Source organism: Salmo salar, chromosome ssa18, assembly GCF_905237065.1.
Source record: "Salmo salar chromosome ssa18, Ssal_v3.1, whole genome shotgun sequence".
In the NCBI taxonomy this organism is placed as follows: Eukaryota; Metazoa; Chordata; class Actinopteri; order Salmoniformes; family Salmonidae; genus Salmo; species Salmo salar.
In genome coordinates this window covers 19,269,504-19,294,970 of record NC_059459.1, presented here as the reverse complement: position 1 = coordinate 19,294,970, position 25,467 = coordinate 19,269,504, and the positions used below count along the sequence as shown (strand labels likewise).

At 41.6% G+C, this 25,467-nt stretch overlaps 1 protein-coding gene across 1 annotated transcript in view; it reads right to left on the bottom strand.

Moving 5' to 3' along the window:
- Positions 1-25,467, bottom strand: part of LOC106577001 (protocadherin-15-like) — a 250,597-nt gene that overhangs the window by 128,678 nt on the left and 96,452 nt on the right. Inside the window, 5 exon segments of the mRNA XM_045700849.1 lie at positions 6,890-7,039; positions 12,312-12,446; positions 14,289-14,495; positions 22,445-22,557; positions 22,724-22,832. Coding sequence (XP_045556805.1) covers positions 6,890-7,039; positions 12,312-12,446; positions 14,289-14,495; positions 22,445-22,557; positions 22,724-22,832 — 714 coding nt within the window.

The following is a 25,467-nucleotide window of genomic DNA, read 5'->3' as shown; positions in this document are numbered from 1 at the left end:
CCGTTACCGAGAACCACTATAAGGGATTTTTGACAGGGTCTTTAGCATTAGGGTTGTCAGACCACTTTTTGCCCAAACCTTTATCAAATTCTAGACATTGGGTTACAACGAGGCGACAGGGTCCATAAAGTAACCATTAGACTTGCCACCTTTCAGACTGATTATGTTTGTAGGTGCAACACTTTTTATTAAATGTATAATTTATCCCTCTCACATGCTCATTTCTGTCGATTAAGAACCAACGATGTGCTAACTTTTGTAGTCTGACAATCCTAGATTTTTTTCAGCTGAATCTCAGAGTTCTAAAACCTAACCAAATCACTTGGGTTGTGCAGCAACAGCGATAGTAGCTAGCCAACTCCAGTCGGATGGGAGGCAAGCTACAAGAAGCTACAAGAACAGGAAGTTAGCTATATTTTGCTATGGAAGGGTTTTCACATGGCTGAAATCATCTGTGTAAACTGTTGGCATTGAGACTTGACACTTGCCTGAAATAAGCACAAATAAGATGTCCTTGGCTGCTATTGCCAGTTAGCTAGCCAAATAAAGTTAGCCAGTAACGTGAGCTAACTACAAGCCAACAAAGCTGTAACGTTAATGTTAGCTGTATGGATGGATCATGCACCGGCACAACTCAATGTTGACAATATACACTATATATACAAAAGTATGTGGATACCCCTTAAAATGAGTGGATTGAGTTATTTCAGCCACACCCGTTGCTGACAGGTGTATAAAATCGAGCACACAGACAAACATTGGCAGTAGATTGGTGTCATGACTTCATATGTGCCAGACCCCCCCCCACCCCCTCTCCTGCAGAGGGGGAGAGGGGTGAAGTTGGCCATTTTATGATGGTCATAAATACCTGCAGGAACTCTCTCTCTCCCACACAATGAAAGGGAAGTTAAAAATTCCTTCGTTACAACAGAGAGATTTTGCAGTACTGTGACATCCAAGGTTGGATAGTGAAACAATATTTCTGTAATCCAAACCGTTGGAAGGGTCCGTGGGTACTTAAAGAACAATCATGTCGAATTCATTACTAATTTGTGATGTAACTAAGGACAGTAGAACATAACTGTATCTCTGAATGTGTATATTTCCCAGTGATCAGATTCACATCCAGATTTTGTGGAATTTATGGGATTAAATATGAAACTATTTGTGAGAAGATGTAATGTGATGTTAGTGAGATAATTGTTTTCATATGAAGTCTTAACCAGTCAATGACCACACCCATGTGAGCACAGACTTTATGTCGGCGTCATGGAACGCCCCTTTTTCCAGAGTGCGTGACAAAGTGTACATCAGAACATGCAGGTGGACGGTGTTAACCGGACATCACGAATGGTTAGATTCTACAAGACCAGTACACGGACAGCGTGAGCTGAAAGGTACAAAATGGATAGAAACTCTGAAACTTTCTTGCGGAAAGAAGATGTACACAGGAACATTCAGTATGCAGCTGTTTAACCTCTTGGCGTTCCCCTAGGATAGGGGGCGCTAAAGCGATTTTTGAAAAAAATTAGTGCGCATTTTAAACGGCCTCCTACTCAAACTCAGAAGCTAGGATATGCATATAATTAATACTTGTGGATAGAAAACACCCTAAAGTTTCTAAAACTGTTTGAATGGTGTCTGTGAGTATAACAGAACTCACATGGCAGTCAAAACCCCGAGACAGATGGAAACAGGAAGTGAAATTCTGAATTGCGAACTCAACTTCATCACGTTGCCTATTAATCACACCGTGAGCTATGGTTCATTGAGCACTTCCTATTGCTTCCACTAGATGTCCCCAGTCTTCACAAATTGGTTTGAGCCTTCTACTGTTAAAATTGAATGAATGAGACGCTGTGGAACGTGGTCACACGGAGAGGGCCATCACCATTATGACGCCGGCGCCCCTGGTTACCCTCCCCTTTCGAAACGTTTTGAAACACAATGCAATCGTCCCCCTCGAATCTTATTGGCTCTCTTGTTGAAAAACGCCCTGAAGATTTATGTTATACCATGTTTGACATGTTTGGACGAACCTAAATGGGGAAAAAATGCATTTTCTCGAAATGGCTGTCCCGTGGCCGACGAAGCATTTGGATCAGCCTTCAGACGCGCTAACAAGAACAAGCTCTTGGAACATAAAGGAGTCATTTTTTCGAACGAAAATACATTTGTTGTGGACCTGGGATTCCTGGAAGTGCTTTCTGATGAAGACAACCAAAGGTAAGGGATTATTGACAATAGTATACAAGACTAGATGTGATATGCGATTGTTCCAAGATGGCTAGCCTATTGCTATTGCTAGCCTATTGTTCTGAGTATCGCATCCCCTTTTATCGCAAAGTGTGATTACCCAGTAAAGTTATTTTTAAATCTGGCATTACAGGTGCTTTCAAGAGATATTCATCTATAAATCTTAGAATGACAATATTACATTTTAAAAATGTTTTCGAATAGTAATTTAGTAAATTGTAGCTCTGTTTTATCGGATGCATTTGAGGGAAAATAGTTAGTCAACGTTACGCACCGATGTAAAATGCTGTTTTTATATATAAATATGAACTTTATCGAACAAAAGAATGCATGTATTGTGTAACATGATGTCCTAGGTGTGTCATCTGATGAAGATTGTCAAAGGTTAGTGCTGCATTTAGCTGTTTTTTGGTTATTTGTGATGCATGTGGTTGGTCGGAAAATGGCTATGTGGCTACTTTTACGATATACTCCTCTAACATAATCTAATGTTTTGCTTTTGCTGTAAAGCCTTTTTGAAATCGGACAACGTGGTTCGATTCAGGAGAGGTGTATCTATAAAACGATATAATTTGAAAATTATTATATATTTTTTTAATTATTACATTTTGTTATGCTAATAGCGATATGATACGCATACGGGACGGAGGCCGCACAGGGGTTAAATACTTTAGTATGGTACTCTGAAAGATCCATTCTAAAGAACATTTCCCTATCAAACGTCCATTGGTACCTCTGGCGTATTCATTATAACACAGCCCGCTGAACAAGCTACAACTACGAATGACTTTGATCTCTGGTGGACAAACCAGAGACTTTCGGTCGAATTACTCCCCAGACAGACCGGCGATTTCAACAGAGAGACAACAAAGACATACACACGTAAATATGTACATTGCAATTCTTTCGAATGAGTGGCCGTTCATGTGCAAACTATTCACATTTCCATGAGCAAAATTCTCAGCTGTATGTGCATTAGTGAAGTCCTTTGCCTTTTTCTCCTGCTCTTTCTTACATGCCCCTCCCTTTCCCTCTCTTTTGAATCTGCCATTTTGTGTAACAAGCCGGGTGCACCCAGGTTAAACAACACCAATATCATTGTTTGTTGCGCAAACTTTGCACAATCAAAAGAAAATGTAATGCTTCCTAATTTGTTTAGCTATGTGACTGTTTGCAATACATCAACTGTTACATTTTTTTACAATAAAAAGCAATAGAAATAAACTTTCAATCAGTACTGAGTGAATGAACAACAAAAGCTTCCTGTCATCAACAGACATTCCATTTAAATAGTGTCAAGATAATGCGTTTAAGACAGGGTACGTAGCATAAGCGTAAACGCCGATTTATTGTCAATCTGGTGTCTGTATTGGCAGTACAGCATTTACTGTGATGCGGCATTCATACTTCTTGCGCTTCGCAGAGCAGAGCTGTTGTGAAGGAAGTTGTCAAGGAAGAACGTTTTGGTTTATACAGGACGTACCTCCCCCCACCTACCATCAACCAATCATGTCAATGCAGAGTTATACGGAGCTATACAGAGCCCTCTGCAAAATGTGGGAGGCGCATGGCGATGCGGTACAGAGCTTGATTTGGCCTACGCAAGCCTCCGGAGTCTCCACCATTTCATCACACCCTCCGTATGGAGACTCTGGACCGCATTGCCGGATCAAGCAATATATCGGCTTATCGTAAACATTGCTAAATAAAAAGGTTTAAGAAAGTACAGGCAGACACCACATTACTACACGACAAAACAGCTCGCTCAATCAAGCATGATGGTCTTGTATGAAGTATAAAAGCAAAGCTTGTTTTCATATAATAAAAAAAAAGCTTGAAAAGGTGGGATTAGCGTGCTGTGTGAAAAATCCAATATTTAAACAGCGGTTGACATGCTTCGAAGTACGGTAATGGAAAATTTAGATTTTATTTGTCACGAAACGCGTCGTGCGCGTCACCCTTCTTTAGCCTTTCGGATAGTGTCTTGAACGCACGAACAAAACGCTGCTATTTGGATATAACTATGGATTATTTGGAACCAAACTAACATTTGTTATTGAAGTAGAAGTCCTGGGAGTGCATTCTGACAAAGAACAGCAAAGGTAATAACATTTTTCTTATAGTAAATCTGACTTTGGTGAGGGCTAAACTTGTTGGGTTTCTAAATAGCTAGCCCTGTGATGCCGGGCTATCTACTTAGAATATTGCAAAATGTGCTTTCACCGAAAAGCTATTTGAAAATCGGACATAGCGAGTGCATAAAGGAGTTCTGTATCTATAATTCTTAAAATAATTGTTATTTTTTTGTGAACGTTTATCGTGAGTAATTTAGTAAATTCACCGGAAGTATGCTAGTTCTGAACGTCACATGCTAATGTAAAAAGCTGGGTTTTGATATAAATATGAACTTGATTGAACAAAACATGCATGTATTGTATAACATAATGTCCTAAGATTGTCATCTGATGAAGATCATCAAAGGTTAGTGCTGCATTTAGCTGTGATTTGGGTTTATGTGACATTATATGCTAGCTTGAAAAATGGGTGTCTGATTATTTCTGGCTGGGTACTCTGCTGACATAATCTAATGTTTTGCTTTCGTTGTAAAGCCTTTTTGAAATCGGACAGTGTGGTTAGATTAACGAGAGTCTTGTCTTTAAAATGGTGTAAAATAGTCATATGTTTGAGAAATTGAAGTAATAGCATTTCTAAGGTATTTGAATAACGCGCCACGGGATTCCACTGGCTGTTACGTAGGTGGGACGAAATCGTCCCACTGGCCCTAGAGAAGTTAAATTTGTATGCGGTACAAATCACATTATTGTGGGAGCACCTCCTCTAAGAGTGTGAATTAGACTGTTTGAGAATGTTTAAAAACTATAAGAAACCTGCCTACACATTGTTTGAAATACAATAGACCAACATAGCTGCTGTAGAAGGTCAAAGCTGAGTGCTGGAAAACCTTAGTAGAGCATGGGTAGAGTACAGTAGGCATTGTGGTGCTCATGTGAAATTTGTTTATTTTTTGGCTTCAGACTAATGCCTACTTCTTACTTAAAATGTCGTTTTTTGTTTTAAATAGATCTTAGAACCATGCTGTGCTAGCTCCAAAATGAAACAGCCACCCCTCCATTCTGGCCAATTCATTTGGACACCCCACTGTTTAGAACTCGTGGCACCCATAGCCAGGCTTTAATTTAACGTCAGCATATCTGCATGGCCTTGCTGTGTTAATCCGTGCTAGGCTAGCCTACTGAACCCTTTTTCCATATAGAGCTATGATGTCTAAGAGATGAAATAGCAGCAGCAGCATCAAATAAACCTGTCTCCTTAGAGGCCAGGAGATTCTCATATAAATTGCTTATAAAAACAGGTTAAATGGTTGCACCATCCGGCACGTGACCCCTGGCCTCATTTCAGCTGGGCTGGGCGGCTGATTTTAAACACAGATTAAACTTGACCTTTTCAGTGTCTGACATTTTTTTGTGACTGTGTGCTGAGCGACTGAGATGGGAGATCATGCTCTGCTTACTAAATGAGAGACAAACGCACACTGCTGCTGAACGAACCCCACAAAACCAGATATGTCAATGTGGGGACTTCCTGCTGGAAACAATTTGACCCTAAACACAAATGCGCACGCATGCACTCATACACACACCAAACCCAACGCCAAACCTTTAAACCAATCAAACTAGAATCCGAGTCAAACTAAATAAACTTTGCAATCCATTCAGACATATTGTAGAGATGACGACAAACCATAAACCAGATCTCCCTGGAGCAAATATTTTTATTAATTAAACCCCTTTTTTGTGTTATCCAATTGGTAGTTACAGTCTTGTCCCATCGTTGCAATGCCTGTACGGACTTGGGAGAGGCAAAGGTTGAAAGCCATCCGTCCTGCGAAACACAACCCTGCCTAGCCACAGTGCTCGCTTAACCCAGAAGCCAGCCGCACCAATGTGTCAGAGGAAACAACATACAGCTGGCGACCGAAGTCAGCGTGCATGCGCCCCGCCCACCACAAGGAGTTTGCTAGAGTGTAATGGGCCAAACCCTCCCCTAACCTAACCTAACCCAGACGACATTGGGCCAATTGCGTGCCGCCACATGGGTCTCCCGGTTGCGGCAGGCTGCGACAAAGCCCGGGATCGACCCAGGGTCTGTAGTAATGCCTCTAGCAGTGCGATGCAGCGCCTTAGACCGCTGCGCCCCTCGGGAGGACCCTGGAGCTATTTCAGTGACAATTGTTGTTATAGGAGAGGAGATTGATTTGGAGTCCTGACTGTTGACTCATGGTAGCGTATTACGTCAAGTTATGTCAATATTGAGCTGATGATATTTGAGTCTGGACCACTGTATTAAGAAAGTAGATTGTTCTTGAGTCATCAGCTCTGATCAAAGAAAGAGTGGATTGTTCTGGGGCTGGGAATGTTGATCTAAGGCACTGGATTGTTTGCGGAAACTGGACGTGAGAGAGAAAGAGAGGCAGGAGAAATAGAGAGAGAGCGAGGGAAAGGAGAGACAGAAAGAGAAAGATCGCAAGAGAGAGACATAAAGAGAAACAGAGAAGAATGAGAGCCAGAGAGAAAAGGGGACAGGAACATAGAGACAGATATGTATTGATTACCTGTAGTACTGTTTCTCCTTGCTGCATGTCAGTGAACACCTTAACGCTGTAGGAGACTTCACCGAAGGTGGGAGTGTTGTCATTGGCGTCAATCACCAGGATGTTGACAGTCACCCGCGTGCTCTCCTGGACCCCATCTGATGCCATCATCTATACACAGAACAACAGTGAGAGCAGTACAAATCCTGCCTTTAGGACAAAGCCTGTTTCTTGCAAATTCTCTTCCAGTTTCCTTTTGTGTTACGTTTTTCAACTTAAGTGCCTGACTAAAAAACAATAGAAAACTGAGATAAAACAGAGTAAATAGGAACAAATAAAGGGTACATAAAAGGGTAAAGGGTACAACTTTAATGTGGTATTGCCGGTCCCCCTGGCTTAATTCACAACACAGATGTTGAGGTTTTCCTCAGGAGGGGTGCAAAACTAAATCAAACTTTTGAGACTTACTGTAGAAAGGCACACCCTCACACAAACAAACACACACACACACACACACACACATAAACCACAGGAGGTTGCTGAGGGGAGAACGGCTCATAATAATGGCCGGAACGGAGCAAATGGAATGGCATTAAACACATTGAAACCATGCGTTTGATGTATTCGATACCATTCCACTTATTCTGCCCCAGCCATTACCACAAGCCCGTCCTCCCCAGTTAAGTTGCCACCAACCTCCTGTGACGTACACATACACACACAGTAAGTGAGCGCAACCCAAAAGAAAGGACAACCAAACAAAACAGAACCCTTGAAGCCAGAATACAGAACATTAAAGGTGTGATTTCAATTTAAATGGACCACTTATTCTCTTACCATTGCCTGCCCAAGACAATATAACACAATTGCATGATGCTCAAGAATTTAAAATTGCAGCAATTTCTTTCATAAGTCCGGATCATTCTAATGGCAAAATGGCAACCATCAAAGCCTGAACATAGACATAGTAAACATACTATTGATGAAACTCTTCAAAGATAATAGTCACATATCCTTAGTACAGTGTGTTATCACAGCAACAAGTCCATGTACAAATCTAAAATCAAATCAAATTGTTTTGGTCGCGTACACATATTTTGCAGATGTTATCACAGATGTAGCTAAATGCTCATGTTCCTAGCTCCAACAGTGCAGTAATACCAAACAAAACAAAACAATACATGCAAATCCCCCAATTTAAAAAAAAGGAATTAAGAAATATATAAATATTAGAACGAGCACTTTCAGAGTCCCGAATATACAGTTCCAGTCAAAGGTTTGCACACACCTACTCATTCAAGGGTTTTTCTTTATTTTTTAAATATTTTCTACATTGTAGAATAATAGTGAAGATATCGAAACTATGAAAATAACACATATGGAATCATGTAGTAACCAAAAAAGTGTTAAACAAATTAAACCATATTTTAAATTTGAGAGACTTCAAAGTAGCCACCCTAAGTAGCCACCCTTTAGAACATAGTAAAAATTAAGAACTACCCTTGAATGAGTAGGTGTGTCCAAACTTTTGACTGGTACTGTAAATCTATATCTACAATACATGGTAATAATTTACTTGACACCCATTTCATATTTCATAACAGCTGACATAACTTATTATAACCTGCCATAATATAGTCGTAACACTGTCATGACCTGTTATGTCATATAGTTGTGACAAATATTGCGTTATTTTATGGCTGGTTGTAACACCTACATCCAAGTGTTAAAACCCAAACATATATAAATTATTTTTTCCCCTGCCAGGAAGTTTCCTTTAATTTTAAACTTTGTTTTTTAAATCATTTGTTGTTGTTGTAATGAATTCTTTACAGTCATGTTTTTTCCCGTCATATAGCGTGTAGAAAATGCACTTTATAACAATGTCAAGAAGCATAATGACCATCATAATCATATAAGCCAGGTCCGCCTTTCACAAACATGCTCTTATATCAGTCATCAGTCAAAAAGAGGGTGTCTTGTCCTGCTCCTGAAATCTGCTCCTGCATTCATCCCAGTCATCAGCAACAGAGCATTGGGGTAGGTGCATGTTTGACATCAATGTGTGCGCGATTACAACGATAATATAATATAGTACATTTCCCAAAAATGGTTATAACATAAACATACTATTGACATGTACGCTATGGTGTAATGTAATGTTTTGCCTTGTGCAGTAGCTTTTGTGGATTTTGACACTCTTATGTATGTTTCATAACCAGCTATTCAATAACGCAATATATGTCACAACAGGTCTAAATATATGCGTCATAACAGTGCTTTGACCATATTATAACAGGTTATGAAATGTTGTCAACTGTTATAAACATATTATGACATGGTTATGACCATGTCATAATTTGTTATGACGCTGGGTGTCACGTAAAGTGTTACCCTATATAGAATGAGCCTTGACTAGTATACAGTATATAATAATAACAACAACAATAATAATAAACAGTACATTCGGAAAGAATGCCTTATTCTAAAATGGGTAAAACCAATTTCTTCCCTCATCAATCTACACACAATACCCCATAATGACAAATAAAAACAGGATTTTAGACATTTTTGCTAATTTATAAAAAAATATCACATTTACATAAGTATTCACACCCTTTACTGAGTACTTTGTTGAAGCACCTTTGGCAGCGATTACAGCTTCAAGTCTTCTTGGATATGATGCTACAAGCTTAGCACACCTTTATTTGGGGAGTTTCACCCATTCTTCTCTGTAGATCCTCTCAAGCTCTGTCAGGTTGGATGGAAAGCGCCGCTGCACGGCTATATTTAGGTCTCTCCAGAGATGTTCGATCAGGTTCAAGTCCGGCCTCTGGCTGGGCCACTCAAGTACATTCAGAGACTTGTCCCAAAGCCACTCCTGCGTTGTCTTGGCTGTGTGCTTAGGGCCTCTGGAGCAGGTTTTCATCAAGATCTCTCTGTACTTTGCACCGTTCATCTTTCCCTCAATCCTGACTAGTCTCCCAGTCCCTGCCGCTGAAAAACATCCCCACAGCATGATGCCGCCATCACCGTGCTTCACCATAGGGATGGTGCCAGGTTTCCTCCAGACGTGACGCTTGGCATTCAGGCCAAAGAGTTCAATCTTGGATTCATCAGACCAGAGAATCTTGTTTCTCATGGTCTGATAGTCCTTTAGGTGCCTTTTGGCAAACTCCAAGTGAGCTGTCATGTGCCTTTTACTGAGGAGTGGCTTCCGTCTGGCCACTCTACCATAAAGGCCTGATTGGTGGAGTGCTGCAGAGATGGTTGTCCTTCTGGAAGGTTCTCCTATCTCCACAGAGGAACTCTGGAGCTCTGTCAGAGTGACCATCGGGTTCTTGGTCACCTCCCTGACCAAGGCCCTTCTCCCCCGATTGCTCAGTTTGGCCAGGCGGCCAGCTCTAGGAAGAGTCTTGGTGGTTCCTAACTTCTTCCATTTAAGAATGATGGAGGCCACTGTGTTCTTGGGGACCTTCAATGCTGCAGACATTTTTTGGTACCCTTCCCCAGATCTGTGCCTCGACACAATCCTGTCTCGGAGCTCCACGGACAATTCCTTCGACCTCATGGCTTGGTTTTTGCTCTGACATGCACTGTCAACTGTAGGACCTATACAGACAGCTGTGTGCCTTTCCAAATCATGTCCGATCAGTTGAATTTACCACAGGTGGATTACAATCAAGTTGATGAAACATCTCATGGATGATCAATGGAAACAGGATGGACCTGAGCTCAATTTCGAGTCTCATGGCAAAGGGTCTGAATAAGGTATTTCTGTTTTTTATTTATAACAGATTTGCAAAAACAAATTTAAAACCTGTTTTCGCTTTGTCATTATAGGGTATTGCGCGTAGAAAATGATGAGGGGAAAAAATATGTTATATATTTTATAATAAGGCTGTAACGTAACACAATGTGGAAAAAGTCAAGGGTTCTGAATATTTTCAGAATGCACTGTATAGATATGAATTGTGTAAAACAGTATTGAGACATTTTTAAAGTGACCAGTGACTACAGTATGTACATAGTGCAGCATTCTCTAAGGTGCAGGGTTGAGTACGTGGTGGTAGCCAGCTAGTAAACGTGACTAAAGTTCAAGGCAGAGGTTACTGGGCAGGGGCTGGCTGGTGACTATTTACCAGTCTGATGGCCAGTTTTTTAGTCTCTCGGTCCCAGCTTTGATGCACTTCTACATGGTTGAGGGGTGAACAGGCCATGGCTCGGGTGGCTGAGGTCCTTGACACACACGCACGCACGCACGCACGCACGCACGCACGCACGCACGCACGCACGCACGCCGCACGCACGCACGCACGCACGCACGCACGCACGCACGCACACACACACACACACACACACACACACACACACACACACACACACACACACACACACACACACACACACACACACACACACACACACACACACACACACACACACACACACACACACACACACACACACACACACACACACACACACACACACACACACACACACACACACACACACACACACGGAGACCTCTGATTGTGAGATCCAAAAGAGCTAACTCCTTCTCCAAAGGGGTGTAAAGAGTTCAAACATGGCATCTGTTCTCCTTTATCAATATCTTCCTGACTGGTCCAGTGAGGGAGTGAGGCAGCAGAGACAAAGAAGCTGAAGCCTCATATATTTGATCTTCACAGCTTCTTCTGAACTCAGCTGGCACATCATGACCACAGATGCAGATATTGAAAACAGACTAGTATCCTACCACCTCTATCGCCCAAACCCTCCCACTTTCTCTTTTGTTTAATCAAAAGAAAATTCTCCAGGAAACACTCCCTCAATATTTAAATAATGATGCTTTCTAATATGTAACCATCCCACAGGGAGAGTCCACACAGTAGCACTATATATGTAATTGCATGCCGTCAATACAGAGAACACAATTGAGTCTCTGAATAATGTAAGGCAGAATCCCTTCATTGTGAAGATGCTGGAGAGCACTGCGTGTCAAAATACAGCAGGAGTCAACAGTGGCAGTGTGTTCCTGTCCAGAAGGAGAGGGTTTCATCTGGTATTGGTTGGGTCTTGGAAAGCTATTCTAAGTCAGTAAACAGGTGATCCAGAATAAATACATGATACATGATACATGATACATGATAATAAAGGTGTAAAGTAGTAATGTGCCTGGCCAAGTTATTTCATCTCTTCAATAGAGGCATAGATGTAGATAAATCCAACTGCTACAACGTAAGTTAAGTTCAATTGCATTGACTGAGTTGAAAATAAATGGATCCCGTAGGCAGTGTAGTTATGTCAAGTCATATCATACAGCCTAAACCAAGCTGTTATATCCTGTAGAAGTGGGTGCTGCTTCCTCCCATATACTTTATTAGAGTGGTGGGTGTTACTTGGTAATATATGTGGATGCGGTTGGAACGAGGCGTACCGTGAAGGTGTAGGTCATCTGCTTCTCTCTGTCCACAGGTTTGAGCAGTCGGAGGTAGCGGGTGATCCCGGTCGGGGTTACGGCAAAGACGGTGCTGAAGTCATCCAGAGTCACCGTCACCAGAGGGTCTTTACTCTTCAAAAAGTAAAGACATTGGAGAGAAGAGGGTTACCATGGAGACCGTACTCAAATGTGCAGCTGTGTCACTGAGGGGAAAAAAACGATCGTGAGAGACAGAACAAGTCAAAACATGTCTGAGTGGTAAAAAGACTGCTGACAAAGACAACATAGTACTGAGAACAGGGGAAGGCCTTGAAGGAATTCTAAGAAATCATGCGATTTTATATAAAGCACAATATAAAGCACACTACAATTGTACAGTCGGTCTTTCATTGCGGCTCTGGCAACAAGCTACAGCATATGAGCAATTTACAGAAACCTAGGCGTTCGCCGGCCTACTGTACAATACAGTCGAGACGTTTGAAAGTAGAAAATATTTTTTTCATGAAAAAAAATGCATTCTTGAACATGTGAACGTTCATGTGTCTTAATAACAAACTCGTATGCAAACTGTAAATATGAATATAAAATGGAGTAAGGAGTAATTTGGTCTAAAAGTGAGGACCATATATAAAAACATTTCAATACTGTTTTACAACTTTCCCCCCAAAAAATGTATTCTCTGGGTTATGTTGGTACAAGGGAGATTTAAGCAGGGTTGGGTTGTTAGGGAGATTCAAGTCTGTCAATAAGGCCTGCCTGTCTGCTAAACATTCACACTGCTTTGCCCATTGATCTGTTTTAGAGCTGCACTTTGATGTCTTAATCTCACCCTGCTGAGAGGGAGAGAGCACAAGAGAAGGAGAGATAGAAAGTTACAGACAGACACACACAGAGAAAGAGAGACAAGAAGTGATAGAGAAGGAAAGTGAGTTGGAGAAATCTCTGTTGAGGAGTTTATTGTGTTAGGTGTCATCTGAGGAAATGAATAAAACAATATTTTCAACATCATTAACATAAAGAGAAATATCCTGGTGACAAAAGCCCAAACAGAGTGGGGGTGAATGCTGCTGTGCATCAGTGTTCTGAGTGTCTCCTGGTGTGTTGGCAGCCTGTCTCAATGTGTGTTTTCAACCATTTAAATGCAGTTGAGGCGCTTAGAAAACCCACTCCTGTCAGCGCCTGTTTGAAATGCTGTGCTTTTCAGAATCATCACCGCCACACACACACACACACACACACACACACACACGCACGCACGCACGCACGCAAGCACGCACACACACACACACACACTGAATGTACTAAATGTATTGGTGCAATCTGTGTATTTACCCACTAATAACATACACATTTTTTACTTGACTAGAACAATAGACACACACGGCAAAACACAAAAACATTAGACATTTGTGTATGAAGAAATTGATAATTGGAAGGGAAAACTGAGTGACACATCTGAAAAAACTGAAAGAGAGCTTGGCCCAGAGGTTTGAACACAGACCATGCAGTAGAGTAAAACCCAAAGGCACACTTTTAGTCATAACAGCATCACAAACCACACGTTTACCTACAGGTGTTTGACCAGGCAGCAGCTACAACAAAGAGACAAAGCAGCATCAATGATAATACAGTATGATGGAGAGTGTTTCCCCATCTTAGCATGGGCTTCTGGAAGTATTTTACTAACATAAACTTGCTATAAAATGTAAATATTTAATCGGCTTATGTACTCATGGAATGATTTAGTCTGAAAAGCCCACTAAAGGCTACATATTTTGTATGAAAAGGTTAAAATATACACTTAGTTGCTTGTGTGTAGCCATACCAGCTAATTTGTGTGTGTATTTGTGTGCACTGTCTGTGTATGTACTTGTGCGTGCATTCATAGTATTGTGTATTTGCAGATTCATAAGCGACATGCTGGAGCTTGTGAGAGTGTGTGCTTATGTGTGTGCATGCACATATCCTCAATACCTCTTCAATGTCTTTGTCCAGGGCGATTATGCCCAAGGGGGCAGTGAGGTTGGAGCTGGCAGAGATGGTGGTGCCTACTGGGGAGGACTCGCTGACGTAGCCCTGGTAGGACTGGAATTGGAAGTATGGAGCCTGGTTGTTCTCATCCAGGACATCAATGATCAGTTCAGCGTATGCTGGGAGTGGGTGGCCGTTGTCCTGCTCAGCCTAAAAGAAGGAGAAAAGGGTATATTTATTATGGACCTCACTGTAACATGTACTGATATGCAACTTGGGACATACAATCATAAGGTGGTCATAGCTCATTGGAAAGATTATTATGACAGACTGACTCTTTTTGTAATACCTGTTGCAGATCAGTAAACAAAGCTAAACACATTTGAATGCCAGATATTACACCATTTACAAGGACTCAGTGTCACAATTGAAATGCAAACTTCTGAGCGTCAGTGTCATTACCAAGGGAATAGAAATGCAGAGGGCATTGTTTTCGAAAGACTGTCATTTCAATTACATAAATCATTGGCAAATTAATCAAACATCCACTTTGAATTAGATTCCAGTAATTGGTAAGAAACTTAAAACAAATGCTTTAATCTGGGATGAATGGATGCCAATTAAAATGGTTAGCTAGCAGTTCAGTTTCTGTTTTGAATGATAGCACAGACTTTATTGTTTACATCAGGGGTGGCCAACCCTCTTCCTGTGTGCAGGTGTTTGCTCCAGCCCTATTCCAACACACCTGATTAAAGCTAATCAAGGTCCTGATGAACAGCTGATTGGTAGAATCAGGTGTGTCCAGTGGCATGTATTCATCGATGTCAAGGGAAGCCAGGTTTCCCCACACATTTGACCCCCCAAAAAAGTATAAATTATCTTTCGTTTCTCTGTGTTTTCATACATTTCCTTAAATTCGCAAGTGGCTGAATCTATCTCACCAGAGGAATCATCTGAGCGAGGAAAACAATGCCCATCTGTCTCAGTATGTGTAGCTCATGTACAGTGAAGGAAAAAAGTATTTGATCCCCTGCTGATTTTGTACGTTTGCCCACTGACAAATAAATGATCAGTCTATAATTTTAATGGTAGGTTTATTTGAACAGTGAGAGACAGAATAACAACAAAAAAATCCAGAAAAACGCATGTCAAAAATGTTATAAATTGATTTGCATTTTAATGAGGGAAATAAGTATTTGACCCCCTCTCAATCAGAATGATTTCTGGCTCCCAGGTGTCTTTTATACAGGTAACGAGCTGAGATTAGGAGCACACTCTTAAAGGGAGTGCTCCTAGCTTGTTACCATTATAAAAGACACCTGTCCACAGAAGCAATCAATCAATCAGATTCCAAACTCTCCACCATGGCCAAGACCAAAGAGCTCTCCAAGGATGATAGGCTCACAAGAATGGCGCCGGGGAAGATGGCTGCCGTTTTACGGGATCCTAACCAATTGTGCTATTTTGTGTGTTTTTTTCGTGTTCTTTGTAACTTATTTTGTACATTACGTTTCCGCCACCGTCTCTTATGACCGAAAATAGCTTCTGGATATCAGAACAGCGATTACTTACCTCGAACTAAACACAGATTTTTTATTTAATGAGTTGGACGCAAAGGATTTACCTGACCAGGTCCAAATCCCCGTCATTCACATGAAGACACCAATATAGGGGACGCAGATTGGGATGCCTTGTGAGAATTCGTCGGGGAGTGGGTAACCCGCCTCCACCATCCGTTGTATTGGCCACGTGCAATCATTGGAGAATAAACTGGATGAGCTCCATTCAAAACTATCCTACCAATGAGACATTAAGAACTGTAACATGTTTCACAGAGTCGTGGCTGAACGAGGACATGGATAATATACAGTTGGCTGGTTTTTCCGTGCATCAGCAAGACAGAAAAGCTGCTTCCGGTAAGACAAGGAGACAACAGCAGCTGATGCGGAAAATCAAATATTAAGGAAGTCTCAAGGTTTTGCTTGCCTGAGGTAGAGTATCTCATGATAAGCTGTAGACCATACTATTTACCAAGAGAGTTTTCATCTATATTTTTTATAGGTGTCTATTTACCACCACAAACCGATGCTGGCACTAAGACGGCACTCAACGAGCTGTATAAAGCCGTAAGCAAACAAGAAAATGCTCATCCAGAGGCGGCTCTCCTAGTGGCTCGGGACTTTAATGCAGGGAAACTTAAATCCGTTTTTCTACCAGCATGTCACATGTGCAATAAGAGGGAAAAAAACACTAGACCACATTTACTCCACACACAGAGACGCGTACAAAGCTCTCCCTCAACCTCCATTTAGCAAATCTGACCATAATTCCATCCTCCTGATTCCTACTTATAAGCAAAAACTAATGCCAGTACCAGTACCAGTGACTCGCTTAATACGGAAGTGGTCAGATGACGCAGATGCTAAGCTACAGGACTGTTTTGCTAGCACAGACTGGAATATGTTCCAGGACTCATCCGATGGCATTGAGGAGTATACCACATCAGTCACCGGCTTCATCAATAAGTGCATCGATGACGTGGTCCTCACAGTGACCACATGTACATACCGCAACCAGAAGCCAGTGATTACAGGCAACATTCACACTGAGCTAAAGGGTAGAGTTGCCACTTTCAAGGAGCGGGACTCTAACCTGGACGCTTATAAGAAATCCCTCTATGCCCTCAGACGAACCATCAAACAGGCAAAGCGTAAATACAGGACTAAGATTGAATCCTACGACACTGGCTCCGACGCTCGTCGGATGTGACAGGGCTTGCAAACTATTACGGACTGCAAAAGAATGCCCAGCCGCGAGCTGCCCAGTGACACAAGCCTACCAGACGAGCTAAATGACTTTGTGCGCTTTGAGGCAAGCAACAATGAAGCATGCATGAGAGCACCAGCTGTTTCGGACGACTGTGTGATGGCGCTTGCCATAGCCGATGTGAGCAATAACTTTAAACAGGTAATCATTCACAAGGCCACAGGGCCAGACGGATTACCAGGACGTGTACTCCGAGCATGCACTGACCACCCGGCAACTCTCTTCACTAACATTTTCAACCTGTCCCTTGCCGAGTCTGTAATACTTACATGTTTCAAGCAGACCACCATAGTCCCTGTGTTCAAGAACACTAAGGTAACTTGCCAAAATGACTACCGACCTGTAACACTCACGTCTGTAGCCATGAAGTGATTTGAAAGGCTGCTCAAGGCTCACATCAACACCATCAACCCAGAAATCCTAGACCCACTCCAACTTGCATACCGCCCCAACAGATCCACAAACGACGCACTCTATTGCACTCAACACTGCCATTTCCCACCTGGACAAAAGGAACACCTACGTGAGAATGCTGTTCATTGACTACAGCTCACCGTTCAACACCATAGTGCCCACAAAGCTCATCAGTAAGCTAAGGACCCTGGGACTAAACACCTCCCTCTGCAACTGGATCCTGGACTTCCTGACGGGCTGTCCCCAGGTGGTAAGTGTAGGCAACAAAACATCTGCCGCGCTGATCCTCAACACAGGACCCCCCGGGGTGCGTGCTTAGTCCCCTCCTGTACTCCCTGTTCACCCATGACTGTGTGGTTCTATTTTATAAATCATTAATTGAGATCATTCTGTCCTACTGCTTGACCTGCTGCTTTGGTAATATCAACGTTGCACAGAAAAATCGGTTGGGCAAGATAGTCACGACTTGCGGAAAAATCATGGGACAGCAACAGCAAGAACTATCATTGCTCTACCTGGGCAGAGCCCTCCATAAGGCGAATAAAATAGCGGTTGACTCTTCCCATCCACTCCACTCTGAATTCCAGCTTCATCCCTCTGGCCGCAGGTACAGACTACCTATGGTTAAAAAAATAGGGCCAAGTACTCTTTTATTCCAAATGCAATTCTGCAACTTAACAAAATGTTGGACTAATTGCACTTAGCACTTGCACTATGAAACTGCACTTACCCTGCCTATTTGTTTGTAAAAGTCCTTTGCTATTTATTTTTCATTTTTAGATGTGATATGTTTTATGACTGCTGCAAGATGAATTGCCTCTCTGAAGACATTGAACGTTTTCTGAATCTGAATCTGTCCAAGCACGACTCCAACACCATCATTAAGTTTTCCGACGACACCACGTTGGTAGGCCTGATCAACGACAACAATGAGACAGCCTATAGAGAGGAGGTCAGAGACCTGGAAGTGTGGTGCCAGGACAACAACCTCTCCCTCAATGTGATCAAGACAAAGGAGATGATCGTGGTCTCCAGGAAAAGGAGGGCTGAGCACGCCCCCATTCTCATCGACGGGGCTGTAGTGAATTTGGCGCATGTGACAAATAAAATTTGATTTGATTTGACTCACACACGCACAGAAATCTAATCAGCACCATGGACAGCCACATGATATTTAGGAACGTTGATTGGACTAAATTGTTTGTGGTATCTTGATTTGATGATGTTGAATTGTTTAAGTTGAAATGCTGCTGGAATAGCTGAGAAAGTGCTCCTGTTTTCTTTGTGCTGACTTGGGGTAACTCGCCGTGTTTCTAAATCAGTAGTTGTGTAATAAACTGTTGGAAATATTAACTGTTGTTACGTGCAATATGTGCAGACTTCACCGGACAGATGAGGCTCTCTGGTTTTGTGATGTGTTGTTGAATTTATTCCACCACTGTTTGACTTATCTTTTTGTTGTCACGGCCTTATTGTATATCATGGTGGCCTATGAACGAACGGGTTATAGAGCAAACATAGCACTTATCACAACATAGGTTGTAATATGGATTTTTTTCCTGGCTTGGCTTCCTCAGTGATTTTTCCTCACGCACCGCTACTGAGTGTGTTTGAGCTGGGCTGAAGCAAAGACCTGCACCCCTAGTAGCTCTCTTAAAAATGGGCCTTCTCATGCTGCTCACCGTGGAAACCAGTTCAATGGATAAGTGCATCGAAATCATGTTATTTTGTCATGTGGATCCTTAATGTTAAACCTAACTATTGACAAGCATTCACAGCAATCAGACACGTAATCTAAATGTCAGCATTCGTGTTTGCTTGAGGCAATCATAAAACTGTGTGCACATTCAATGCACCATTCAACACCCTATTAGAAAGTTCTGACAAAGACCAGGGCATGTTCAAAACATTGTCTTTTTAGGGGGACATAAATAACCTTCTTAATTTAACCCAGCAGCTAAGAGACCATCATTGTACTCACACATTTGTACTCAACATTTTTCAAACCATGTCAGTGTCTTGTGTAATGGACAGCGTATAATACGACACTGTAACCAATCTATGTGACACAAACACAGGGGCGTACATGTTGCGTCTATTGTTTTAGCATTTATTGCAGCACAGTTGGTGGGGGAAATTACTACAGTAACATGGCACATTAGCACACATCAATTTGCATGTCGCTTCAGCCAATCAACCATTCAACCTTCAACAGCAAGTATCACATGAGCTTTAGTGATAGTTACACTGTAACCTAACACGCATGTGAAACTATATCATAGCATGGATGACGAGCCACCGATTGAGTGCAGTCATACAGTCAGACCACCATAATTTCTCAAAAATATGTTACACAATTACTTGATCTAAGGCAGTTCCTACACTAATGTTGTTTCATTGCAAGTGAACCTGGCGAGGAGGAGAGGATGAGAGGCGTAGAGGAAGGGAGGAGGGAAGGCAGAGAGGTGACCTGAATACTATGATGCCCTCATGCTGGCAGAGGGAACCTGCTGACCCACCACACTAGTATGTATGTACTGTAGATTTTCTGTAGTCTGAAGATTCAAATAAGAGATCACAGTAACTACGTTTCCATCCACAGTTTTTGTGCGAGTAAAGTCATACCGTATTAAAAAAAAAATCACAATTGCTGTGATGGAAAAAGGAAGTTTCAGTATAATTTTATAAATGCCGACATCATTCGTTCGTTTGACATGCTGGTATCTTTTTGTGTCGGTAAAATGTATTATGCAAGAAATGGCGGTGGAAACGCCTTTATGTGCAAATGTTGATATAACAACCATCATATTGAAGTGAGCGTGATGACATGGTATGTGGTCCTCCCACTATGACTCGGGAGACCATGCAGTTCATTAGGCTAGAGATGAAATAAGTTACGATGTACTTCACAGGGTGGTAAAAGTGCTTCTTTCTTGATGCTCCTTTCCAATAAATATTGAGGGTCTAATTCTGGTGACTTGATGCTTGACTGTCGTTTGACAAATTAAAATATTCTTGCTCTTATCAATAATAATCTCATCATGTAGACTAGCCAACCCGCACAGCCTACCCGCACTGTACAGTATATCCGAGCTGTTGGCTAGAGCGTACTTGTCAAGACCAAAGTAGGCACATTTGCTATTTATTAACACAACAGTTTTTGTGACAAAACTATCGTTAGAGTTTAAAATGTGAAGGAAACACACTGAACATTAGATTTTAATTCGGTACATGAAAACTTAAGCGGAAAAGTACATTTTGTGTGTACTACGTCACCACACACTGATTTTTATTCACAAGTTTGTTCAGTGGAAACACACCACTGGTGGGAAAATGCACATATTTGCATGAAAAGTCGCCAATTAGATGTAAACCTAGCTACTCACAAGAAAATGTGTTCTTTAGGACATTCTCTCTGTCTTCTTCTTAAGGTCGGAGTACCTGTGCATAGAATCTATAGAATTGAATAGAATCTATTGCAGGTATATAGGAGTATAAAATAAAAGATTCCCCTGCTCATTGCTTGCTTTCCAACGTTCACTTTTGGAGTGCTGCCTCATTTGTCCATCTTTCTCAAGACTGTAGAATTATGTTCTCATATCCTCCCGCTGCCCAGCTTGAAGAGCACTCCTTCCATGTCTACCACCACCAATTTATCTGGTGGTGGTAGACATCTTCACTGTGTCCATCTCCTGTGACCACCCCCACCTCCTGCCCATCTCAGACTGATGAGATTGGACAACCATCGACCCACCACCCACTTCTACCCTGTGGTTTCTCCCTAGGATCTAATCTACTCTCAGGAACACCGGAGGGAAAATGCTTTTAGAAAGAGGAGATGGGGAGAGAGACAGGCAGCGAGTGAAAGCGTTAGGCAGATAGAGAGAGGGTAGGAGGGAAAAGGATGATGAAGTATGTTCCCTTGTGGTTTGTCTCTTTAGTAATGTCCCTGTTTCTGGGAGGCAGTGGTAAATTACCTGTGTTCCGTTGCTAGAACACACCAGGCTGCAGGAAACTCTCTGCCACCTACAGTCACTGTTTATCACTCAATCTTCATTGCCCCCCCTCCCTCAATCCCTCCCCTATCTCTATTTCTCTTGTTATTTTTTCTTTCCCCTTCCTCTGTATTGATCTGACTATTATTGTCTCCCCCTCTTTCCCCATCCATTCATCTCACCCATCTTTATTTTTCATTTTTGTCCTAGCCACCCTCTGAGAGAAAATGGTTTTTTCCAATGAGACATCAGAATCAATGATAACATTGGCGCAACATGTCCTTGGTGCTGAACATTCTACAACAAGTGACAATAAAATACAACTATGTTATACTATTTTCTCTCCTCCAGGTATCTCGATGTATAAGATCTCAATGTATTTCAATGGCAGTAGGCCTATTTGTAAAGCAGTATCTGTTAGCTAACCCAGAGCAGTCTCCAGATACCAACCTCTAATTCTCTCTCTTCTTCCCTGCTGATACCCCCAGCACCAGTTCCATCTCCATGTGACTCAGCTAGATAAGCCTGATATCGCCCTCCCTCCACCTCCCTCGCCCCGCTCCATAGACAACTCTCCTGGCGACACAAAACATGCTCTTCACACATCATCACACTCTCCTCTCCTCTGCGTGGAGATCACTCCCTCCTCTGCTCTCCTCTCTGTGTACATGGCAACCTTTCTGGTGGGTGGATGATAGTCTGCTCTGTTCATCACCAGAGGTAATCCCTAGTTCTGATCAGGATTCACAAGAAGGCTACAGCAACAATTCCTATCACATGTTCCTAGATTACTGACACTTCTGTAAGTATTGGTTTAGTTGTCTTTTGTCTGGCTTAAAGGCTGACTAAGCTTACCCAAATTATCTGGTTGATAGTGTGATACATGTTGCACCTTTATTTCAGGTTAAAGGTGGGTTTGCTTACTTTGATGATGAGGGTAAATTTGGTGTACAGGTCTCTGCTGACTGGTCTCAAGAGGAGGAGCTCTGCGGTCGTCTTGTTCAGGGAGAAGTAGTCTGGGTACTTTGAGGGCTGACCTGAAGTAAAACAACACGCCCAAATAATCTGTTTTTGTGCTTTTGGGCATGAATGGTGACCATTGATAAGACATTAGCGATTAAACGATAAAGGATCAAAGTGGAATAGTGGAACTGATCATGCAAACATGCATGTGTGTGACTGGTAGCTCTGTGAGGAACCTACCAACCAGTATGTAGTAATGGATCCCTGGCCTTTTAGACGGGGGCTGAATGTTCCTGTCCATGTCCACAGCTCGAATAGGTGGGGTCACCCCCAGCGGGTTCAGTTCACTCTGAAAAGGAGGGAGGAAGGAAGAGGGGGGAGTCAGTAACCAATTAACTGTGTTAGTAGTTTGTATCCCCATTACACTGTTAAGCCTTTTGCGAACAAGGGAAACGTGACAAAATGCAATTAAATGTTCAATATTAAATATCATAAGCAATATATCAGTATTATGGCTTTGTTAGAGTCAGTCCCCATTCACACAGTACACTACTATTAACACAATAGGCTAACAATCTAATTAAACAGCTTTAGGATTCTTCCTCCTCAGAATTCTCACCAACATGCATAATAGTACCATACATCACAGCAAATCTGTTTGTTGTGCTGTAGGCTAGGCTACTTCTCTTATTCACGCACACTCATTGCTAATAGACACCCTTAGCACTAATTAGCTTGCTCTGCATTTCCCTAGTGTACCCACATATGGCTAATACTGTAAGTGGATGTGTGCTTAGCGGTTTGCGTTGTACTTCCCTAGCACAGGAAGGCACATGGCTAACCAACAGCTCTGGCAGAATCCCTCCCTTGGGGAAACTATTTATATCCCAGGGTCCACTGTAATCCTTATTCCCCCCCCACACACACGCGCGCACGCACACACACACACAAACACACTCCACCACTTTTACAATGTATGGAGGTGCGCTAAATCAAATCCCTCTAGCTCTGCACAATGATGATTAGCTATAATACTCCTCCAGCAGCCATTCTTGTGAGGACTCCAGAGCAGATAGCTAATACCCCTAAGGGAGCAAATAAATACATATCTACTTAATAAGGTGTGTCTAGCCTCTGTAATTACTTACAATATACTCATCAATTATTCATTCAGAGAAAACCCTCACCATACAGCATAACAATTAGCAGTGCCTAGAAAGTATTCACACCCTTTTCCAAATTTTGTTGTGTTACAGCCTGAATTCAAAATTGATGAAATTGAGAATTTTGGGTCACTGGCCTACACACAATACCACATAATGTCAAAGTAGAATTATGTTTTTAGAAATGTTTACAAATTAATAAAAAATGAAAAGCTGAAATGTCAATAACTATTCAACCCCGTTGTTATGGCAAGCCTAAATAAGTTCAGGAGTAAAAATGTGATTAAACTCAGATAATAACTGCATTGACTCACTGTGTGTGCAATAATAGTGTTTAACATGAGTTTTGAATGACTACCTCATCTCTGTACACCACACACAATTATCTGTAAAGGTCTCTTAGTAGAGCAATGCCTCGCAAATGAAGGGCACCTATCGGTAGATGGGTAAAAGTAAAAAGGAAAAAAGAAAAAAAAACATGAAATATCCCTTTAAGCATGGTGAAGTTGTTGATTACACTTTGGATGGTGTATCAATACACCCAGTCACTACAAAGATACCTTTTGTCCTTCCTAAATCAGTTGCCGGAGAGGCAGGAAACCGCTCAAGGATTTCACCATGATGACAATGGTGACTTTAAAACTGTTAAAGAGCTTAATGACAGTGATAGAAGAAAACTGAGGATGGATCAACAACTTTGTTGTTACTCCACAATACTAACCTACATGATAGAGTGAAAAGAAGGAAGCCTGTACAGAATAAACACAAATATGCATCCTGTTTGCAATAAGGCACTAAAGTAAAACAGCAAACAACGTGGCAAAGAAATGAGCATTATTTCCTGAATACAAAGCTTTATGTTCGGGGCAAATCCAACACAACACATCACTGAGTACCACTCTTCATATTTTAAATCATGGTGGTGGCTGCATCATGTTATGGGTATGCTTGTCATCGGCATCGACTAGGGAGTTTTTCTGATAAAAAGAAACGGAATAGAGCTAAGCACAGAAACATTTCCAGAGGAAAACCTGGTTCAGTCTGCTTTCCAACAGACATTATGAGACAAATGCACCTTTCAGCATGACAATAACCTAAAACACAGGGACAAATGTACACTGGAGTTGCTTACCAAGATGACATTGAAGGTTCCTGAGTGGCCTAGTAACAGTTTTGACTTAAATCCACTTGAAAACCTATTGCAAGACTTGGAAATGGCTGTCTAGCAATGATCAACAACCAACTTGACAGAGCTTGAATCATTTTAAAAAGAATCATGTGCAAATATTGTACAGTCCAGGTGTGCAAAGCTCTTAGAGACTTACCCAGAACGATTCACAGCTGTAATCGTTACCAAAGGTGATTCTAACATGTATTGACTAACATGTATTGTTTTATTTTTCTTAAATGTCCACTATGTCATTACAGAGTATTTTATGTACAAAAAAAGTAAGTTAAATCAATTTTAATCAGACTTTGTAATACTTTCTGAAAGCACTGTAGTAACACAATGGTTTTACTGCAGCAGGTACAGGTTCCAAGCAACTACCAGAAAAAAGCTGATAATATAGCCTTGAATTGCAATCTAGGAAGACTGAACAAACTCTGCAAAACAAATTCGGTAACATTTTATAATAACCCCTGGTCATAAAGCATTGATAAAATATTGTAAATCGCATTTTAAACATTTATTAATAATCTTTCTTATATTTACTAATGTTAGTAAGCTATTCATTCATATATTTACAGATATACAGTACCAGTAAAAAGTTTGGTCACACCTACTCATTCCAGGGTTTTTCTTTATCTTTACTATTTTCT